Source organism: Pelodiscus sinensis, chromosome 2 (assembly GCF_049634645.1).
Source record: "Pelodiscus sinensis isolate JC-2024 chromosome 2, ASM4963464v1, whole genome shotgun sequence".
In the NCBI taxonomy this organism is placed as follows: Eukaryota; Metazoa; Chordata; order Testudines; family Trionychidae; genus Pelodiscus; species Pelodiscus sinensis.
The window spans coordinates 171427938-171451174 of record NC_134712.1 but is presented as its reverse complement, the minus strand read 5'-3'; the positions used below and the strand labels follow the sequence as shown (position 1 = coordinate 171451174).

General features: G+C 39.7%; 1 protein-coding gene and 1 long non-coding RNA gene across 6 annotated transcripts in view; one reads left to right on the top strand and one right to left on the bottom strand.

The window, feature by feature from the left end:
• Positions 1 to 23237, bottom strand: part of NT5C3A (5'-nucleotidase, cytosolic IIIA) — a 46559-nt gene that overhangs the window by 14241 nt on the left and 9081 nt on the right. For 2 of the 5 annotated variants that reach the window (XM_006124043.4, XM_025185149.2), the window contains exon 2: positions 724 to 822. In XM_006124043.4, coding sequence (XP_006124105.1) covers positions 724 to 822 — 99 coding nt within the window. Of the gene's footprint in view, positions 1 to 723; positions 823 to 6071; positions 6137 to 7325; positions 7404 to 11787; positions 11895 to 12266; positions 12418 to 23237 lie in introns of those variants that run through there. The other 3 variants (XM_025185146.2, XM_025185147.2, XM_025185145.2) reach the window with 3 other exon arrangements.
• On the top strand, positions 10097 to 19258 carry LOC142827271 (uncharacterized). The gene is made up of 4 exons (XR_012901886.1): positions 10097 to 10487; positions 12221 to 13387; positions 17050 to 17123; positions 18257 to 19258. It is a non-coding gene; the product is annotated as an uncharacterized LOC142827271 (long non-coding RNA).

Here is a 23237-nt window from a genome sequence, read left to right as displayed (position 1 = left end):
ACCTCTCTAGTCCAGCACCCCTGGGAACTGACTGGTGCCTAACGAGAGAATTTGCTGAACTACAGGAGGTCAATATCATCTAGTAGCATTACCAACACTTCCATTGCTTATTGAACTCTGAGAAGATATTTAAGGGTAAATTTGAGCTAAACAACAGCACAGAACACTGAGATCCAGGACTGGTGGTTGTAAACAAACCTTATGGGACTGCGGGAAAATAGGTCACACTCATAATAAGAGGGCATCCAGCTAACTAAAATCATGTCGGACAATGGATGTTACCAAACCAAAGACTGCCAGATTAGAAAGATTCAACCTGTACACCCATCACTAGTGTCTTTAGAAAGACTACTGCATATCTTAATGTCACTATAGAGAATTAAAACAGTTATGATATATAAACGCAGTTATATAATTAAAGTAACCCATTAAAATGACTTTTTTTTGCATCCTGACCTTAAGTTATTCTTTTAGTATCCATAGTCTGGGCACCTCCTGACTTGGCAATTGTATGTCATTCATTACTTAATGAAATTACTGTAAAATAGTGAAGTTGTACACTTGAATTTAGGAGACGTACTGGGATAGTGCAACAGGTCTCCCAACTCTGGAGACTTATTCAAATTTGGCATCTGTAATATACAAATTTCCACTTTCTGGCCTGGAATAAAAAGCATGATTGTTGCTTTTTCAGAATTTACACATCTTTAACCCATCTCTCACCTGAAGTTTGGCAGCTCCACCTTTGATGAGTCCACAGATAATTTCTTCTACTCTTCCTGGGTCCTTGATCTGAACGGTCTTTTTCTGAAATTCTGGCATCTAAAAGAAACAGAACAGAGAAGGAAATAAATTCTAAACTAAATACAAACATTTATTAGGTTTAATTGTTAAATGGCAGATACTGCATAACACTGAATAAGTTCTGGGGCTGCTAGTGGTTCCATAAACGTATACAATGTCTGTTCATCCCTGTTAACATTGCTTCCTAAACGACTTCCCCTTCATTTCTCTCTTCAATTAGCCACTCCCAGCTTTCCATGATCCCCTATTTTTCAGCTAGAAAGAAAGGGCTTCTGAGGAAGAAGAGAGACAAGAAATGCTGCTACGGCAGTACCACCTACTGCCTGCAGTAGGCATCAAGAATTAGAAACAACTGGTTGTAGGGCAAAGGTGGGCAAATACTGGCTTGTGGGCTGGAGCTGGTCCGCCAGGGTTTGCCCCCTCATGGCCTGCCATCGCTATATTTACCAGCACCTCCGCGGGTATGGGTGATTGCAGCTTCTGTTGGCCGTGGATTGCCGTTCCTGGCCAATAGGAGCTATGGGAAGCGGTGTCCCAGTGTTTTTGGCCAATGGGAGCTACAATTGCTGGTACCTGCAGAGGTGCAGGTAAATATAGCAGCAGCGGCCTGCCAGTGGCTAACCTGGTGAACCACTGTTGCTTCATTGCCCATCTCTGGTTTAGGGTGTACCACATGCCTTTACATGGCCTTGACATTGATGGTTTTATCATGGCTTTTAGTTGTTCCTAAGATGTTTAGTGCATTTATAAAGATTGACCTCAGAATCCACTTCATAATTGTGAGGACTGCGCACAAAACAGGACTTGTTCTCCCAAGGTGTGCCCACAGTAACCCATACAGGGCATTCTGTGATACAACGGGTTGACATTTCAGTATTTCTGGAATGAATGTAAATTCAAGGAAACAAAACTCAATATGGTATTGTTAGAAGATGGCACAGAAATGTTGCACATTAACTTTAGAAAATTGAGCAGTCTTAGTGGCAAATTTTTCAACTTACTTTTGGGGAAAAGGAAGAGACTACTCATAAGAAATTGACTTTGGGGAGAGAGAAAATACAGTAAAAGTTCATTTAATAGTTTTCATGAGCTAGTACAATGCTCTAACTGTGCGGGTTGCATACACTGTTGGAGAATATTTATATTCAAATCTAAACCTAGTTTCAACCAATATAATATTTAGGAAAATTTCTAGATTTTATAAAGACAAAACTTTTTTTTTAGCCCCAATTACTTAGAAGGCTCCCTAACTTCCATAAACATTATACCTGACATATTCTAAGACAGCTAACCAGACTCACGTCATCAGGAAGGAAGACTATGGTAAAAAAACGCAACTGCGGTTGTTCCCAAATACAGAATCTCATTCTTTTTCAGGGCAAGTTAGGAACTCCTGTAGGACATTTGCAGATTCTCACTACTGCCAGTGATAATTTAGGCAAGTGGATAAAGTACTGATCAAATTGCTTGAATCATTCCAACTTGGTGACACTGAGCTCCATGATTCTTTTGTGGCTGCCAGTGCACCCTCTAAAATGAGTAGCAGAAGCTGAGGCACTGCTTACACTGGTGCCTTTACCCTGTGAATTCACTGTCCACTGCCTAGCATCATTCCTACCATACCAAATCCTCTTTTTCTGGCAAAGCCCCTATATACCACCCAGTGTTCCCTCTTAGCTGCGCAGCAGCAGAGCTTCACAGGTGATGAATCAGCCCTGCCCAGTCAGAAGCTCAGGGTTCCTTGCACAGAGCTGACTGACTGGGCATGGCTGATTAACCACCTGTGAAGCTGCGCTGCCACACATCTTAGACTCCTTAGAGGGAACACTGGTATCACCTATCACCCACTCAGTGGTTTCACTACATTGGAGGCATTTTATATCCATCATGGGGACTATGGTATGCAAAACTGGCCATGAGTTAAAATTTTCACTCACTGTACAAACTCAGCCTGTTCATGCTGGACATGTTATCTTTGCCACCTAAAAGCTAGAAAGATGTTTTAAAAAGAGAGAGCTTAGATTCTCAAGTAACAGACGGGACTACCAGAGAAATTCTTATTTGGTGAGTGATGAGTATCAATCTAATCACGCAACACAGATCTTCCTACCTGTTCTTGACACTAATTCCCCTCATACTGTATCCTCATCAGAGAGTCCTCAGAGTCTGTTAAATATATGTCACAGTGGGGGGGGGGGGGGAGACCCCAAAACAAAGCCAACTACCCCCCAGTCTTTTCAACAGAACTTGTATCATTTTCATCATGATGAAATGCTATTTTGTTCTTGGAAAAAAAATCCTGGAAACATGTTGCAAACACTGACAATGTAATTGACAATCAAAATGATTCTTTATATTTGTAGTTCAACCAAGTTAACCTTTACTGCAGTGTTTCTCAAAGAGGTCCATGAAAAAATGCTGAGAAACCTGCTAACTGGCTGCTCCGATGTGTTTATTTCCTCATGGCTCCCATTGGCTCCGGTTGCTGTTTGCAGCCAAGAGGAATGGTTTCGCGGATCACATTGAGAAACCCTGCTCTACTGTCAATCTTCAAAAATCACAAAGACACTGGCATATATTGCCCCCAAACTGTACTGTTTCCAATTTGCTTTGTGATTGGTCTAAGGACTTTAAATCAAATAGAGTAACTCTTCTTATTGTAGGACTGAAGAACTCTCATTCTTCCCTTCACTAATATTTGTTCTGCTTCTCCTAAGCCCCTCTCCCAAACCTCCATTTGTTTTGTTTTCATTCTTCTGCCTCATGTCCCACAATTCTCGCCTGTTCATATGCTTCCTCCCTTTCCTCTCACTTGCTCTCTCAATCTTCCTTCAGGACCCTCATTCCCTGGGTTCTTTCAGTTTTCAAATCCTATAGCAGACAGGGCAGAGTAGTTTCAGTTACACCGGAAACAATGAAGAGATGGTCATCACTGTTACTAGGGCGCAGACCACCTGCAAAGACCATAAGGAACGTTTAGCCATCTTAACTGAAGTCAGCCTGCTTTCAGTTCCATTAAATGTAACAGGAAATGGCAGCCATTTTGAATAGAGCAATGATTGAAGAGAGTCAATTCAAGACTTGATTGAAAATTTGAAAAAAAAAATCCCACCTCATTTTGAAACTTGCAATAACTTCACAATACAGCAATTGTTGTCTTAGTTTCAAATGAATTTATGAAGCAAAAATTACAATTTTTCCCATGGTTGAAGGAGCTCCTCAAAAGTTAAAAATTTCAAATATTTGTTACAAATCCATACTGAAGCCAGTTATACCAGCTTTCTGCTATCAGACAAGATTCCATACTGAGCATACGCAGAATACATAGTTGTCTAGGGAATCACTAAATTTGGGGAACCACTGTGCCCTAATTAAGAATTGCCCTCTGCTGCATATGCCTGGTGCCAGCTGAGGATGGTGCCAGCTCAAGTAGTCCCAGTCTCTTGACCTCTGCTCCTGGTTCAGGAGGTCCAATTCCCCAGGCCCGTGGCCCCTGCTCGGCCTCCCGGCCCCGGTGGCCCAAACCCTGAGCCCTTGGCCTCTGCGGCTGCATCCCTTAGCCCCCCATTCCCTACTGTGACCACCTCCTGGCCCTGGCGGCAGAAACCCTCAGCCTCCAGCTCCCTGCTACACCTCTCAGCCCTGAAGGCCCAATCCCTCAGTCCACTGCTCTAACTGCCTCCCAGTTCTGATGGCACCATTCCCTGAGCCCCTCTTCCACCTACCAGCACCTGTGGTCCCAATCCTGCACTCCCTGGTCCATCTTCCGGCTTGCATATTTGACAGGCTGCACTGTTCTCTCTTCTACCTGTTCCCTCACCAGCCTCTCTGTCCTGTTCCTGTCCTACCAGCTATGAGCACAGTCCCTGCATCCCACAAAGTTGCTGCCTTGTTCCCGATATTGAGAGCACATGATAGGCAAACTATTTCAATACCATTTGAGAACTTGTAGAACTGTGCACTGCCACTCATGTGACAAAAATCCATTTCCAGTTGCTCATGCTACAGGTTCATTGTGGGCAGGAATACTGCCAAGGCAGGATGCTCAGATTCTTTTGTAGGAAATGTGAACTGCCTTATAGTGATCATTTGAGATTAAAACAAAGTTAGTTTTAGTAGGGAACATCACTGTTAGCACTAACGCACATACGCACCCATCCCATATGCTATTACCTTTGTGAGCATTACATAACCAAGAAAACTGTCTGGATTGGACAGCAATCTAGATACATTTGTTTTGTATTATCACCAACAACACTTAAGTCTGAGTAGTAAGGTGCCATTCTTATATAGTCACATTACAGAAGAGAACCACTCTTTATTCAGTGATGTAATCTAATTCAGAGTCAGGGCCTCGCTTTTCCCTTTTAAATGGAAGGATATTCACAGTGTTAGATAATCTGAAAGTTAAATTAGGAAAAAATAAAGATTGGGGAATCATTAAAATTCTGACAACGATACAGTAAACTTCATAAACAATGCTTGTCAAAATGATTAATCAAAAATCCTCTTGTGAATCAAGAGTCACACCAGAGTTGCATGTGTAATTCAGCCATAGAAAAGTATTTCCAAGAACTGCTGTCGGTACATCAGGTGAACTAAAGTCATATAGTATGAAAGAATACATACTGCGATTTTCTTCTGTTTCTGAGGCAAATTATAAATCATATTAAAATTCATTTTGTGAATTGCTCATACAGAAATCCGGAATAAATGGGTACTTTTGTTCCCTAGCAAGAGAATTTTTACAGTATCTGAAAGAAAAGAGTTTCTCAGCTTTGATCTGTGATTTTTTTCACTCCAGGAATTTGAAAGATTATTCATCTCCGAATCCTTACATTTCAATGACATAAAATGGACATGAATATTTAGAAGGAAGGGAAAGAAAAAAAAAGATAAAATTGTCATATGCAAGAAGTATTTAAGATATAATTAGGTTGGCTTAGTTACCAAGAAGAGAGGGAATGAGATCAGAGAAAGGTACATTTAAACTTTTAAAAAATCCCTACAGATTTTTCTGGACATAATTAGAATAAGTTTGACAATGATAATGCTTTGCTTTGGACTAAACAGTTTTTTTGCTTTGGACTAAATAGTTTTTCTAGTTTCAGACAATACTTGAAAATTCTGTTTATTTTTCTGCCAAAGACTGTTCTTAAAGAAGAAAGTGTGATTGCTTCAGTGCATGACATTTTCAGCAAGCCAATACCTTCGTTTCTGAACATAAAGAAAGCACCATGCCTCACCTATGTTACAAAGTGGCTTACCTCACTTTCACAGGTACTAATTGATGCTGGGAACTTGTGCTTCTTCTTTAGCTCCAATAAAGCTTCTACATGAGAATCAAGGAAGAAAGGCAGTTTCAATACTCAATATTTCAGAACAAAAGTGCCACTTCCAAAGAGGACAACTCATATTAGTTTAAAAAAATTCCAAATCCTGCAATGTAGATATTTTCACAGGCAGGAGGAGGACTAGAAATCTGTTTCCTTCAATAGACTGGAAGTCTCTATCAGACAGTGGTATGTCTGATTTCAACTACGTAGATATCTTTGTCAACTTCTTATGAAAAAGCAGTGAACTAATCACTTAAATTAAAAGTGATATTTAGTTACAAAAAATAAGAATATAATAAGCTATTACATTTTGACTAAAATATGATGATCATGTATTAGTTTTATGTGTACTTTTAGTACACTTTAAGTGCACTACTTTTTATAAGTGATCAGTAGACTCCTATTGGATACTATAAAAATAGGTATGATTTACACTTCAGTTCCTTATGGACAGGGCTCGACAACCGCGGTGAAAACCCACTTGCCAATCCCGCACTGCGCATGTACGCACCACCGGTGAACGGGGCGACCGGCTGAAATCTACTCGTCACGGGCGAGTAGATAAGCGGATTTGTTGAGCCCTGCTTATGGAGCTTACTGGTTTTTGCTGCATTTGTGATCATGTTCTTCATAGCTGAAGTAGATAAGAAGATCCAAATTGGGAGAAATTTAGAAGACAGAAATGAAGTGATATAGGAATGCAATATAAAGCCCATAAAAAGTCACGTGAACACAAAAATTCTGAGTTAACTGTCATCACTCAGGAAAGCTCTAGGAGTTAGTTTAATATATTCAGGACCACCAAAATTATGTTGTGTCGGTTGGTTGAAAAATAAGATGTACCAAGAAATAGAAAACACGTATAGGCAATTTTATAATTAATGGTACATCAACATCTTGAATCCTGTGTTCGGCCTCATCTAAATACAAAGCCTAAAAAAAAAAATGAAGATCATAAGATGCCAGAGGCTTCAAAATGATTAGAAAAATATGAGAAGTTTTATAGAAGTAGTCAGTAGTTTATCTGTAATAAACATGCATATTACAGATGTGAATGAAGATCCACAGCCCTGGAACATTCTATAGAGTATATGCAGAAGTTACTGAAGTAACCATCAAGATGGAAGGTGATGGTGTTGAAAGGCAATTCTGACATTGCTGAGGAAGATTTGTGTGTGAGCCTACCTGTTGATGAATGAGCTCTATAGTTGACAGTGCAGATTCAGAACACCTTCAGTCCTATAGAGCCATAGTAGGAGAAAACTTGTATGGAAAAGATACGAAGAGAATAAGGGTAACAATTTGCAGGACCATTCAATACTTGACTTGTATCTCACATACAGGTAGTGAGAAGAATTACTTAAATGAGAAAGACAGAGTTTTAAATTTATTTAATGTTTAATTTATGTAGCATGATGCTCCTGTTCTTTTAATTATTTGTTTTTACATAATGTCCCAGGTATTTATGTACATTATTCCTGTTTTTTTTTTCAATCACTGCTATTGCATATAGATAATTCACATTACCCGGATAGAATATGGTAGCAAGAAATTAAAGTTAGATCCAATCACAAAATTCATGCTCAATTTAAAGGGTGAAATATTGGTTCCATTTAAGTCAATGAGTCCAAATATAGGTTTAAAAAGGAATAAAAGGGCTTAAACAACTCTATTTTGCTTGAAACAGTGCTTTTACTGACAGTTACTTTGTTATATTAAAAATGTCATTAAAAATAGTAGATTATTCAAGAGTTAGGGTCTTTTATATCCTTGTTTATTGAAAAAAGGGAAAGAAAAAGAGATCAGTGAGTGAATGAGTTGATGAAGGAGATGAGGAATAAAATTCATTTTAAGTATTGCCAGCCTGACTATTTTAGTGATGCGTTCATCCATATAGATTGTTTGACTGTTGTAGGTAAAATTTGACTAGCTTTGAATTATCAGGAATTTTTTATTCCCAGATACTCATCTTATTTGGGCCTATTAAAAAGGACAAAAAGTAATTAGGGTACAATCCTATGTACAAGCACAGTTTGTATTCAAAATTCAAATCTACTAATTTGGGAATGGAATACAGATAGTAAGTAGATATTGTGGCAAATCAGCCTCAAGATAATGACTATCGGTTTCTGCCACCAATTCAATTTTCTGCTTTAATATTAAAACACTCTATTATAATTATCTGAACACATCCCTATTTTGTGTTCTGAAAGAATAAACTGGGAGAGTAGCTTTTCTCTAAGAAATGTGAATATCTTTGGGACTGTGCAATTTCCTGATTTTGACATGATCTGTTCAGGCTACATTTAACTAAGGCCTCAAACAAAATAGACTAAAATATTAAATGTGGTCAAAGACCTTTTCTGCACCCAGCAGAAGGATTTTGGTTTTGCGGAAGTGGTGTAAAAAATCCAGACATTTCTCATGGTAGTAAAACTTGATATGGATGTTAGCAATTGTGGGAATACTGTATCTGGCCAACAGACTAGTATTTTAGCACTTATTTTAAACGAGAGTTGTAGTGACAATTCATACTTTTGAGTAGAAGATGTAGTATCTCTATGACTTGAATCCAAAACATAGAGGGCTCGTCTACATTGGCCCCTTTTCCGAAAGGGGCATGTTAATTTCAGAGATCGTAATAGGGAAATCCGCGGGGGATTTAAATATCCCCCGCGGCATTTAAATAAAAATGTCCGCCGCTTTTTTCCGGCTTTTAGAAAAGCCGGAAAAGAGCGTCTACACTGGCCCCGATCCTCCGGAAAAAGCGCCCTTTTCCGGAGGATCTTATTCCTACTTCAAATAAGATCCTCCGGAAAAGGGCGCTTTTTCCGGAGGATCGGGGCCAGTGTAGACGCTCTTTTCCGGCTTTTCTAAAAGCCGGAAAAAAGCGGCGGACATTTTTATTTAAATGCCGCGGGGGATATTTAAATCCCCCGCGGATTTCCCTATTACGATCTCTGAAATTAACATGCCCCTTTCGGAAAAGGGGCCAGTGTAGACGTAACCAGAGAGTGGCCTGGGGAGAGGAAGGAGGAATTTGCTTTCCTACCTATCCACTTTAGGGAGCACAGAGAGATGTCTTTCAGAACCTCTCAAAATTTCAAAAAGGACCTAACCTGCAGGAGATTTATCCTTCCCTTCCCTCTAAATGAAACTACGTCCGTGGATAAGACGAGGGCAGGGTTTGCTGCACTGGTCCAGTTATTGGGGGAGAGCTGCTAACAGTCACTGAAGCCAAGAGCAGATATCTGATGTGAATATATGAATTTTAAGGGTGAAAATTCCACTGCAAGTCTCCCTTTACCTTTTGCAGGAGTTTTGGGATGAGCATAGATCAAGAACTTGAGAAGGGTTCTTGTTACTGGGATAGGTCACTCAATGACAACATTAGTGGTCGGCTTACATTTTGAATGCTACCTTCACAAGGAAGGCTACATATACCTGTTTAAAAAACTAAATGAAAGATTTAAATACAGTGAATTTATTAACAGCTACAATGTGAATCACATTATAATCCCTAAAGGGGAGATCAATGTCCCCAACATTAAGGAATTTGACTTTGGATACTTTAATTATATAAAAGCATTATTAGAATGGGGTTTTGTGCACATGTTCTCAGACGCCTTGCTAAACATACTTTTGTATGTTAAGATACGAGGGGGAGGGGAGAGTGGGCAGCTGGAGGGAAAAAAAATTGAAGTTTTTCACTAAGTTCTACAACTTAAACAACTTCTTAGGTTGTTTATTTCAAGCTTTCCAAACCCCATTTGGCCATTGACTAATTAGGATATTTTAGACTGAAGGAGTTAAAAAAAATTATCATCTGTAAGTGAGAGGAGCTCAAATTACATTCAGTATTAATTGTATGGAGACACAGAAATGACTTCACAATTATCAGCTCATCTAAGATTCCTAGCCAGGGTGATAAACACCACTGTTCTGGAGATACTTTGAACAGGGCAATGGAAAAATGGGCAGTGTATTTTTAACTGATAGCTTTGTAAACCTATACTACTTGGTATATATAAAGTTCTTGTATGTTTTGCCAAGGCTAATCTGTTATTGATGCTTCTCAAAAAGAGCTGCTAGAGCCCTCCCTCCTCCCCTAAGTGGTATAATGATAAAAATAGAAGACAACTGTACAGAAGTTGTTTTATGGAGTAAGGTCTATTTCAATGTGTGTCAGTACGCTTTGCCTACAGCCTTAGAAATTAGCTGTATTCTTACTAAATTTCTTGAGAGATGCAAGCTGGTATGCATTTGTCTTGCAAACCTGTAATAAACTACAGCAACCATATGACCACCAAAAATGTTAAGATCGTGGACAAGAATTAATCATAGCAGGTAAGAATTAGCGGTGTTTTAATGTGAATAAATGTTATTAATCTCATGAATTTTAACTACAGTCACATCATTTGTTTTCAGAATTGGGTGATGCAATTTAAGCCTCAACAAAACTAGGCAATCTTTAAGATTCCAAATCCATTAAAGAAACTTTTAATTCTGAGGCAACAAGAAAAATCTACTTTGATTCTTTATGCCACTTTTCAACCAGAAAGCTGCAAATGAATGCAAGAGAATTGCAATGATAAAAAGTTAATCACAAATTTTATTTTTATGTTGTGGTGGCGATTTGCAGCAACATTTTAAGAACCAAGAAGCGCTCTCATGGAGCTCAACTTGAAAAGTAGACTAGTATTCATAGTATTTAGAGAAGTAAATATATCGTGCTTCCAGGCTTGAGACTCACTATTATATACTCACTGAGTACCAAAAAGACACAGCAAGCTACTAGTGACAGTTTTAAAATCTGATATTTTAGGTTTAATTCCAGCTAAAAATTGGGACTCATTTTCTATATGACCTACAGTAATTGTTTCATGAAATCTGATATAAAAATCCCACATCACTTTGATTACTTTCATTTAGTGCCTCCGAATACCCTTTTCACGCTTAATATGATTGCAGAGGCATTACTTTTGAAATGCTCTAAAGCTAGAAACCACTGCTGTATCTATGGTCTACAGCTTTTAGAAGACAAGTGTCAATTTCTAACTTCAAATATTTAAAAGTTACTTGCTGCAAAAAGCCAAATTGGAACTGAAGTGTATGTGTGTGCACGATGAAAACCGGAACATAGTTAAATAAAAAGATTTTAAAGTAAAATACCTCACATACTTATGGCAAGAAATGCTTTGGTGATCTAGTAAACTTTACTAAGCCACAGTTTTAGACTGCTGAGCTAAAAGGAAAAGCTGAACTTTGCAATTATGACACTCAAATATCAAAGCATTGATTATGCTAGTTTATAGCATATTTTGCAACAGTACTAGAATCATGAAAATTATAGTAAAATGGGACAGGGAAAAGTTTTTGTTTAAGACCCAAGCATACTAAGTATTGGAATATGTACTTTAATAACAAACAAAAGAAATACAAGGAAATTTGAATTTTGAATTTCCTGGAAATTAGTCAAAAGTGTTCCTCTCATTTCAAAGTTCTGTTTAGAAAACTATGTTACAATTTTCTATGCTTCTGCACTGGCCTCTGCTTTGGGCATTTTTGAAGGAAGTGCATGTTTTAAGAGGTTATTCTTGGACAATTGACTGACAGCACTTTTTCTCATGCTTTTTAAAAAGAGTACCTGTGCGCTGAGCTTAGGGCACTCTTGATTCTTCTGTCCTTGATTTTGTCCTACTGCAACAGCATAGATGACAAGCAGCGTCCACAGATGCAGGGCTTGCATACAGGCTGCCAACAAAAACCAAGTAAACCCCTTAAAGAAATTGTCTGCTACATTATCTGATTTTTTGAAAAAAAAATTATGTATGCACATAAAAGTATGAACACACTCAGTGTACATTTAGACCAATTTGAAATTACCCATATTTTAAGCTATGCCGATGCACATTTTATATATTCCTCTCCATATAAGAAGTTAATTAAAAAACGAGATTTTTTTTATTCCCTTAATGCTGCTTTGAAGATTATACCATTTTTTAAAGAAAATGTTTTAAACTGTCAGAATAAATAAGCATAAGTAACACACAATCAATAATACTGGCTTAAAAATGCAGGCAGAAGACACAGCCATTTCTGTTTACATGAACTGCACAGACTTACCGGAGGGATTTGCCGGAGCAGCTGAAGGAGCGAAAGAAAATTCTTCTTGCTCGGGAAACACTAATATAGCAGCACAAGGTGCAGTTGAGGGCGTTTCCAAATACAGCCTGACTAATCCCTGTGCAAAAACCCAGGGTCCTGTGACGCACATCAGCAATGCACAGCACTTTGTTATGCTCAATGATACAGCTTACAGACGATCAGCTGGTGCACCAACAACAGAACCTTTGACCTTCACTGAATGAACAGCTTTGATGGATGCAGCAGGCAAATTTGGATTTCTGTAACAGAGGAAGGCACTTCTTGTTTTGCAAAGCAAAAGCCTATTACTTTGGCATGTTTTCAGCTTTTTCTACCATATCTTTTTAAACTGCCTTAAAACTTCCCATGGATAGCAATGAATTCCTTACATATCATTAAGGAAAGGTGTATGCAATTTTGTGGAACAAACAAAATTACAGGAAATTAAGTATTTATAGAGTCATTACTTATGTATGCAATAAGGAAGCAGGAAATCAAGGAGGATCATTTGTCAGTATTTGGTAGGCAGACAACCTCAATTAACATGCGTGAAGCAATTTTGTCATTAGGAGCATTGCCAAGTTGGATAGAGAAAAAAAATAAGTAGGTGGGGGTGGGGAGGGAAATGGGATTGTAATTATTTTCTTACTTTAAAGTAGTGGTTTTCAACTTTTTTTCATTTGCAGACCCCTAAAAAATTTCCAATGGAGGCATGAATCCCTTTGGAAATTTTAGTGTGTGGACCCTCAAAGATTGACAGACCATAGGTTGAAAACTACTACTGCATTTCCAGTCTCCTACACACTTTAAAAATAAATGCCACGTGCATTCAACATTCATGAAAGGTTCCAGTGACGGCACCAATCCAAGCTTCCCTATTGCCCCACCATACCTGCATATCCTTAGGTTTTTGGTGGCTCTTTCAGACCCTCAGAATTGGTTCCCAACACATCAGGGCAGTTGATGGTACAGCCATGGGCCCTATAAATGCAGTGTCAGAAGGTACTACAATCGTCACAATGGAAGAGAGAACACCGAAGGCCAAGCAGGTTGCAAAAATAAAATGACTGAGTCTCAGTTATTTCCAAGTTTAATTTAAAGTAAGTCATTATTTTTTGTATTTTTTAAAAATATTGATGTAAATTTTTCAAACAGTAAAGTAGATCTGTGTCTGTTGTATGGTAACATTCCAATCTCAGGTCATTATGAGTTCTGTTAGTCAACTGTTAACTCAATGGTTCTCAGCCTATTTACTGTTGTGGGCTATATCCAATGCTACCTGTATTGACCTGATGTCAAATGGACTGAAGTCGTGTGCTGACTGGGCTGCAGCTTGGGAACCACTGTTCTAACTAATCCAAAAGGGACTACGTTAGTATTCTCAGAGGCAGAGGATGGTGAACACAAAGAATGAACCATTGCTTAAGTTACGTGGACATCTATCCACTAGGGAACTGAATAAAATGAAAACTTATTTCCCACACTTTAAGGAACACTTACATAGGTAGGACATTTGTTCTGTGTTTCATTTAAAATATAATGTATCCCTTCTGAAGGCTACACAGGAGAATTTAGAAAGTTAATTACCACAGATGTTTACAAACTCTTGTAGCTTTGGTAGTACCCATTAAAATTTAGAGAGTGTTAACATGCTTTTGGTTTACAAATTGTCTATAAAAATGTGTTTCAACTGAAGCATGGTATAAATAATATTTTGACCAAGTCTGAGTTCTCTATATATACAAAATAGTTTTTCCTGATGGACAACAGAATGTTCCTGCCAGGTAACAGAAAGATATCATCAGCATCAACAGGCTCTTCTCTCAGTGAAGCAAAAGCGGGCAGGGAAGGGGGGCGTAGGCAAGCGGAGTGAGGAGAGGTTGCAGCCCCATCGTTTTATATAAAGAGAAACAACTTGGCAGCCAATCTAGAATGGACACATGAATTTCTATTGTAAACGTGAAAATTGTGAAAAGCTGTCTAGTACCTGAATGTGTATTAATGTAAAGGCACTTCAAATACTTTTAGTTCATCAAAAGTGAGTCAAGATTAACTAAGTTTGTGTCACCTTTGAGGCATGTTAAAGCTCAATGGTATGGATTCAAACAGGTTTCACGGGATATCATTATCAGTGTGCTGGAATCAGGTATTGCAAACAACGGAAAAAATGATGGGATATTAATACTACATAATGGTGCTTGGGTATTATTTAGAGGGGGGAAAGATAAACCTTATGATACCAAGAGTTTAAAGAGGAAAGAACACTAGCTTGCTCCCTTAAAATACTGCTGTACTTTAAAATGAGCGGAAAGTCAGACTGAATTAAGATGGAAGGAAAGTGTTAAAATTGGCATTTTTATACAATGTATAAATTAAATACTAAGAGATTAAGATAAGGTATGAAACCAGCATAATATTGATACATTTAAAATGAAAGAAAAAGCTACCATTATATTAGCAACACATTTCAAATTACTAAGAATGCTCAAACTTAAATTTCTGAAAGGATAACTAAATTGGACCCTTAATATTGATGAGTGTTCACATTATGAAAGTGGGACAGGTAGAAATGAGCAGATAAATCAGTCTGCTGCTTCGACTCAAGAGAAATGAAATGAAGCAGGGATCTCAAATTCACGGCCTGTGGGCCACATAAGTAAGGCCCAAGCAGCTCCACAATCTGGCCCATGCATGGCTGCTGGTACATAAATCCCTGTGCTCCTGGAGTGTGGGTCTGCCTGTACCCTGCCACCAAGTCCAGCACCTGCTCCATCCCAACTGCACCTCTTCCCTCACGCCCTCGCCCTGCAGTAGCGTTACCAGATGGTTTAAAAAAAATACCGGACACACTTTATCTCAGATTGGGGGGGGGGGGGAAGAGACAACGGCTGGGGGAGATCCGGGGGAGTGGGAAGGGGGACTGGCCGGCGGGAAGCAGGGCTGGTTGGGAGGGGGGAGCAGGGCTGGCTGGGGGGAACGAGGCTGGCTGGCGGGTGGGGAGGTGGGGGAGCAGCTGGCCCGGGCACACGCAGATCCCAGGATGCTGCCCGTCCCATGCACGGTCCCAGCAGGGCGCATGGGTGAATCTCACCCTGGGGATTCCATCCCCCCCTATTGTGTAGTTGTGTACTGCCTGGCTGGTAGACACACTCACGCAGTGTGAGCGTATCTACCAGCCAGGCAGTATGCAACGACGTACTTATTATACTTATTATAATAATAAAAACTTAATTAGAAAATACTGGACATTTATATGTCTGGTATTTTCTCCATTTGTTTCCCAAACAGAAAGCTCAAATACCGGACTGTCCAGTTCAAAACCGGACACCTGGCAACCCGACCCCGCAGACTTGGGGATTACCAGGAGGCCTGGTGCAGGGGGTTGGGCCCTCTCCACACTCACCATAGCAGTGGGAGTTGCAGGGAAGCGGAGCTATGTCACAGTCTCTGCTCAGTTCCATGGCCATCTCCCAAGCCAGCCCAGTCACTCTGCTTCACTACAACAGAGGGAAGCGGAGCACCACAGCCCCAGTGTAGGTGGATTGGGAGACGGCAGTGGAGTGGAGCAGTTCTGCAACGTAGTTCCACTTCCCAGCAGCATCTGCTGCTGCCGTCAGTGCAGGAGGGCTCAACCCCTGCTGCCAGCTCCAGCCCACCCATGTCCCAACCTGAGTATGGGGGAATCATCACATCTACAGGATGGTTGGGGCAGCTACCGTGGGCTCTTCAAAGCACGGGGCCTGAGGTGGCCATGCAAAACTCTCCTATTGGGCTCTGCACACACCTCCCCCAGGCCACATGGACATGCTGGCAATGGCACATAGCCAGCACCTGGAAACTTGGCTAGCCCCACTATGCTAACAGTTGCAGCACTGGGAGCCCATAAGAGTGGAAGGCAGAGTCCAGGGACATGTGTGAGGAAGGGAAGTGTGTAGTCCAGCAGATACATGGGGTAAAACACACAGAGACCCCCGTGCCCTGCCAGATATGAGCGTCTGCTGGCCCACTAGGAGGATTTGAGGACTGGTATTGGCCCTAAAGTAAACTGAGTTTGATACCTCTGAACTAAAGCATCACACACAGCAGAGGATAACAGCAGAGTAGCATGGTTATTGACTACAGAACAGATCCTAGACCTGCTGAATGCAGTAAGACTGGGATTTAGCCTAAATTTCCTTCAAACTTCTGTACAGAGACAAAATTAAAACCATTATCTGTTTTAATAAGATATGAACAAAGCCCAGCATGACCTCAGTACAATCTTTGCTCTTGCAGTACTGAAGGTCATTTTAAAATAATTTAAGCACCACAACAGGAAGTAAAATTATTTCACCAGATAGAGAAGGTTAAAATAGAATCTTTCTGGTAGAGTACTGTAGTAGTACAAATTTTTCTAGGAACACTTTCAGTTGAAAATACTCTGGGAAAAATAGTCAGAAATGTTTGGGTTTTGCAATTAATGTTTAAAATTAGAAATAAGTTTTAATTTGAATTTCTGTGCTGGTGCTTTACGTCAAGGTTTCTCAATCAGGAGGTTAACAGCCAGTAGGGAATATGGGGATGGAGTAAGAGCAGTGTTGGCGTGATGAAGGCAACAGTGAGGTTGCTACATTATATTTTTTTTACAACCTGAAGCAAAGAAAATCTGATTTCCTACATCCCTTTACTATTCAACTACAGGTATTTTGTCAACCTCTTAAAACACAAGCACAAATTATAGAGATGGATTAATATTATTATTTGTTGTGTTTTATATTTATAGTAACTTGAAGTTGTGAATATTTGGCTTTGAATAAGGAGTTATCAACCTGAAAAGAATGAGAATCACTGCTATATGTAAGAGTTATTTTTTTTGTTAGAATCAATTTACTAATATTCAGTTCATGTGATATTTTGGGATTACTGAATTTTGTTTTTATTTATACTCCATTTTCACACATTGCTTTACTATTTTTTCTGTTGCATATACTGTAGTTGGACAACTTTGAGTGGGATGTTAGTGTGTAGTCTAAGGATGTTAAAAAGCTGTTAACTGACTAGTCGACGGAATTTCCATCAACTAGTGGACTAGTCGATAGGCACTTCTGCATTCCTCCTTGCCACTGTCAAGTACCCCCCACTTTGCTGCCTCTATTTCATAAAGGCAGCAAGAGGGGGGATTGACTAGTCAACTAGTTGACATTAATATCCGATAAGCATTTGTTTATCGGATAGTTGACTAGTTTTAACATCCTTAGTGTAGTCAATAATACAATTAACGAATAAGCCTGGGCATATCAACTATACACAACCTTTCCGGGGGAGGGGAGGAAAGAGGTGGGAGTCAGTGCCTGTGGGAAGCCTGTTTTTAAACTAGCTCCTTGTGCATGCTGGCTCCCTCAGAGCTGCCTGTCCCCACCTGCTGCCTCCCACACAGGCAGCATTGCAGAAGGGCAGGTGGGAACCAACACGCATGGGGAGCTGGCTGTTAAACTGGCTCCCCAAGTCTTCTTCTCCCCGCTGCTGCCTCTGATAGAGAGACAGTAATGCAGAGAGTTGGGGAGCAGGTGAGAGCCTGCTCATATCAGCTCCCACAGAAGCAGTGGTGAAGGGGGGGCGGGGTAGGCGGTAGCTGGTGCTCGCGGGGAGCTAGCTTAAAAGCCAAGCACTGGCTCCCAGCTCCTCCACTCCGCGTGTAAATGTGTAACTGCTAGAATTTCCAATGGTTACACATTTACACAAATAAATGATAGTTATTATCCCTAATCCATATAGATATTAGTGATTTTCACATTTCTTAAACAAGAAAATATCATTTTGTGCTTTCTGTTGCAGATAATTTAAGAAATTAGATTTGTTTTCTAATCACACATTTCTGTAAACACCGACTAAGATTTGTTTATATAGTTTTCAAGAATTTCATAAGAAACAGCTATTAGCAAGTGGATGAATTTCAGATGCTAATAAACTGCTTAAATTATCATTTTCAGACAAAGAAGAATGCCAGCTCAGTGTTGCTATTCTCATACCAAAGGCAAGCAGGATAGAGACTTACAAAACAAATCTATAAGAAGCCAATCTAAAAATCACATTGTCCCTTTAACTTTAATGGAGAAAATAGAGGCAATGGGTACACACTGTCTTGATACCAGGAAGATATTTGATATGGTTTTAGTTGACAGTCTCCTAACTTGAAATGTAGGTTAATTGGAGATAATATAGAGCTGCCATGGGGGTTCTGGATCCAAAACCATTATTTTTTTCTACAAGAAACTTGGAGTATGAAATAGACATTTTACTAGTCACATTTGTAGATGATCTGAAGCTGGGTGACACCAATGACAGCATTACCTTTAAAGAAAAAGGATGAAATCAACAGGTTAACAACTCAGAGAAATATGAAGTGGCTCAAAAGGAAAACTCAGATTATAGATGGAAGATACTGCCTAAGTAGAAGGTCTCGCAACTTAAACAAACAAGATAGTTCTGCTGTACTCAATACTTTTTATGTCTCATTTAGACTAAAGGATTCAGCCTGAGGCTCCAAAAGAACAGACATGAGAGAGGCAGATTTCAAAAGAAATAAATGGTGACAGAAGATCTGAGAAAAAAAAATCCTGAAAGGTGAAACAGACTAGGTGAAATCAGAAAAGTCTGGATAGAACAGTCCTAAAATAAGAAAGAATTCCATATAGAGGAGAGAGGTATTTTCATTAGTCAGTAAAATCTTAATACGACGAAAAGATTAAAAGGTACAGAAACAAAATTTTAGATTACATATTCAGAACATGTTGATGTGCCATCAAACCCTTCAAGAAATCAGGGATCCTACAGGTAAGGGCTTCTCTGGCAAGGCTGGGCACCCCGCATGCATGTGGTGAGCCCAGCCACCAGTTACCAGTTAACATTAGGATATTAGATACTGTGTAATTTAATAGTCATGGAACTGCATTGAATTTAGCGGTTACATGATAGTCCCCCGGGCTGGGGTGAGGGGGGGGATGAGGAGGGCAGGCAGCCAATGCATTCCCAGCTCCACTCCTGGGCTATGTCTAGACTGCAAGCCTCTTTCGAAAGAGGCTCTTTCGAAAGATACTTTCGAAAGAGCCTCTTTCGAAAGAGAGCGTCTAGACTGCACGTTGAACTTTCGAAAAAGCGGCTTGCTTTTTCGAAAGAAAGCATCCAGTGAGTCTGGATGCTCTCTTTCGAAGAAGCCCTGTTTACATTGAAGAATGCCTTCTTTCGAAAGAGGAACTTTCAAAAGAAGGCGTTCTTCCTCGTGAAATGAGGTTTACCGCCATCGAAAGAAAAGCCGCGTTCTTTTGATTTAATTTCGAAAGAACGCGGCTTGAGTCTGGACGCAGGGGAAGTTTTTTCGGAAAAAGGCTACTTTTCCCGAAAAACCCCCTGAGTCTGGACACAGCCCTGGAGAACCCCCTGCTATCCTGCAGGCAGTAGCATGGGGTGCCAGTCAGGAGCTGGTCTAAAAACATGTGCTGCTGCCTCTGATACAATTGAGATTCCCCCATGGACAGAGGCTGCTACCACGGAGCAGCCTCCGTCTGCAGCAAGCCTGGGCGGGGGAAGGAGCAGGCAGATCCGCGGAGCCAGTACATGCAGAGAACTTGCATAAAAGCTGGCTCCTCACATGTTTTGGCTCCTGCCTGCCCTCCTTGCCTTCTGCAGCAGAGGTAGCAGCGTGGAGGGTGGATCTCCATGGGCATAGGCTCCTGTGTCCCCTCCTCCCCCCAAACTGCCTCAGTTACAGAAACAGCAAAAGGGAGGGTGGGGGAGAGGAAATGCATGTAGTTGACAAGATTAACCAATAAGCCTAAGCTTGTTAGTTAATCGTGTAATTGTCTACATATAGATATCCCTAGTTAACATCCTTACCTCACCCCCTAGTTTGACATTTTAATAAACATCAAATACATGGTTTTCATCAGCAACACGGACAATAAAATTTGTGACAGCATGTCTACTTACATACAGATATGAGCCCTAATTCAGCAAGGCAATGAAGCATAAACCTACATTCAGAAGTTATGTAGCGGCTTGTAGCCCATTGCGTTCCATAGATGTACACATATGCTTGAAGTATCTTGCTAATTTGAGACTATAATTAATGACCTAAATTAAGGTCACAGAGGTGAGAGGACAGATGTCACAGAGTTACTCTGTATTTGAAGGTAGATCTTAGTTTCACAACAAAACAAAACCACCAAAACCTACAAGACCAGAGCAAAAAGTTATTAACCAGTAACTGTAGATAAAATAGAAGTGGCCCTAGTGTCTGTTCAAAATCTTCTAGAAATCAATAATTGTTCTGTTGTGATTCCATACAGAGCTGCATGTTATCACTAGTTTAACTGCAGGATTAGTCTTCTGAACCAGGTATTATATTTAATGATCATGTCAAAAGAATAATATTCTGTGTGAATTTAGATTCAGGTAATTTTGTATCAAAATTTTAATCCTCTGCACCTCTCCCTGAGTGAGTAATAACTAAAGTCCTACTCCTCTAATGAGCTCCACATTGGTGGGTCCCTGATTTCTTCAAGAAATGGAGTTTGGGATCTTACCAGGTGTGATTTCATGAACGCAGCATAGATATGGCACAGGATTGAAAGTTAGCATATCTGCTTCTATTTTCAGATCTGTCTCTGACCAGGTGACCCTGACATAGCACTTCACCTCTGTACCTCATGTTCTCTCTCATCTGAAATAAGAGGCTGATAATACTTTGATATGTACTGATGAAAAACAGTATGTGCTTTTAGTGATCAGTAGGCATCTGGGAGTGACTTTCACTCAAGAACTGTTAAGTATTGGGAATATTAATTAATAAGTGCCATCTTACCTAACCTAGCCACACTATGCATCTCTGGATGTTTACAAACAACAACAACAACAAAATGGATGGCAACAAAAATATCTGAGCAAAAGCAGAGAATTGTGGCCTGTAAAAAAATTTGAAATGGAACACAGTATTAACTATAGAGATCAAGAGGTGAAGGGTATAGCATCAAGATTCTGCTCTTTACTCAACTGAGGTATGGAGAAAATAAGCATGCTTTTGGTCCTGTGGTCTCAATCTGAGGCTTCATGTACACAGTGGTACTAAAGAGAGTTTCTGTGCAGCACCAAACACACAAGCCTCAAAAGCAAAAATATATACAGACAAAGCATATTACGTTACTTAGAGGCAACCATATCTGAAGACCCTACTGTTATGCAGAGACCTTCTAATCCATTTCTCTCTCCTCCCCCATTCCTCAAAGAAGAAACTTGCCGAGCTTTAACTCTTATATTATGCAAGGTGAGGCAAATATCCTCCCTTCTGCATAACAGACGGTGACAGGAATGCTGTGATTTTTCTGGCCATGGCTTCACTTTAATTATTCCCTCTAGTTTGGCCCCTCTTTCCCTTCCTTTTCCAGTCTCTTCTCTAAGAACTTACTTCCTAACATCTCTGCTATTTCCATCCTTCCCTGACCAGTACTGTACAGCTTCTTTTCATGCTGCCATGCTAATGGAGTAACAGTGCTAGAGAGAACTGATCAGTTCTGACCTTTGATTAGAGAACACCAGGTTTTTCAAGGATTGGAGTTCTTTTATAACCAAATAACACCTTCCCTTCTCCCCCAACCAAAAACATGCAAACACAAAAAATCCTGTACTGGATGTAAATTTACATTTAATGTTGCGACTGTGAATAAATCCTTACACAAAATACATGTCCCAAATATTAAAAACTTACACATGGAAGTGACAATAGTTAAGGTAATAAGTTATGTAACTATTCTACTACCCTTATAGGTCATACATTTAATTCTGACCTAAAGACTTATGATCTGTTTCAGCATATACATTTCTAACTTGTCACAGTCCAAAACAAACATCTACTTGTTCATACCTTGAAAGAATCTGTAAATGCATTTTACCTAGAAAACATACTGCCAACATAAAACATTATCTAGAGTGAAATTTAGATTATCCTGGTTCTGCTCAGAAATGGTTGCTGCTGATTCTCTTATCTACCAGCAAGAAAAAAAAATCTTAAAATCGCTAAGTCTAGGAGTGCTGTATCTAGATCAAATAAACTCTGACCCTTGAAAAGCAGAGCTGAGAGACTCAATTTGCAACTAAAATCCCCAGTCCAAAGTTTAATCCACAATGTAGCTTGATGTCTAAGGCTACATGCTGAATTCTTGTGTAGGAATGTAATGGTGTCAACATATCACAGATAAAGGCTATCAAACTCTACTAAGGCTATCAAACTCTATTTCACCCTTCGCACACTGACTCCAAGATAGTAGGCTGTGCGTGGAGTTAAGATGGTGATGAAACGTATTCCCTTCACTGCTTCATGGGTGACCCTAGTTACTCGATTCATGAAAGTGGGAATGAGACTGTAGTCACCCTGCTGGGAAACAGGATATGTTGAATCAAATCCCCCTGCTCTAATCACTCTGTTCTGCCTCTGAACACATCCATTGCAACCAACTATTCAGAACCGAAACAGAGCTTGGCTTTGTTTCATGGGAGTGTGTGCATGGAGGTTTTTGTATTAGTCATGTGCCCTGCTCTCCAGTTTCAAGACAAATTTTACATGCCCAATTTCAAATGAAAGACCACAGTACATTTAAGCAAGAGGCCTGAGACTATCTTACATGTGCATTTAAAATGGTATTACAGATGCAGAAAATATCAAAACAGTTGACTACAATAAGGAAAGTTAAGTTACTAAATGGTAATTAATATAACAGGAAGGGAGGATATTAAAAGAAGCAGAGTTAAGGAGATTTTTGTTGTATTCAATGCACAGTATCTGAATATCTTGACTACTTCAGTTATCTTAAATACCAAAGAATCTAGCAATATTAAGGGTTATAGGGATTTTTTTGCTTTTAAGAAATAAATGCTGTAAACTAAAATGTATAGTTTTAACTTTCCAACTATTTTTTAGCA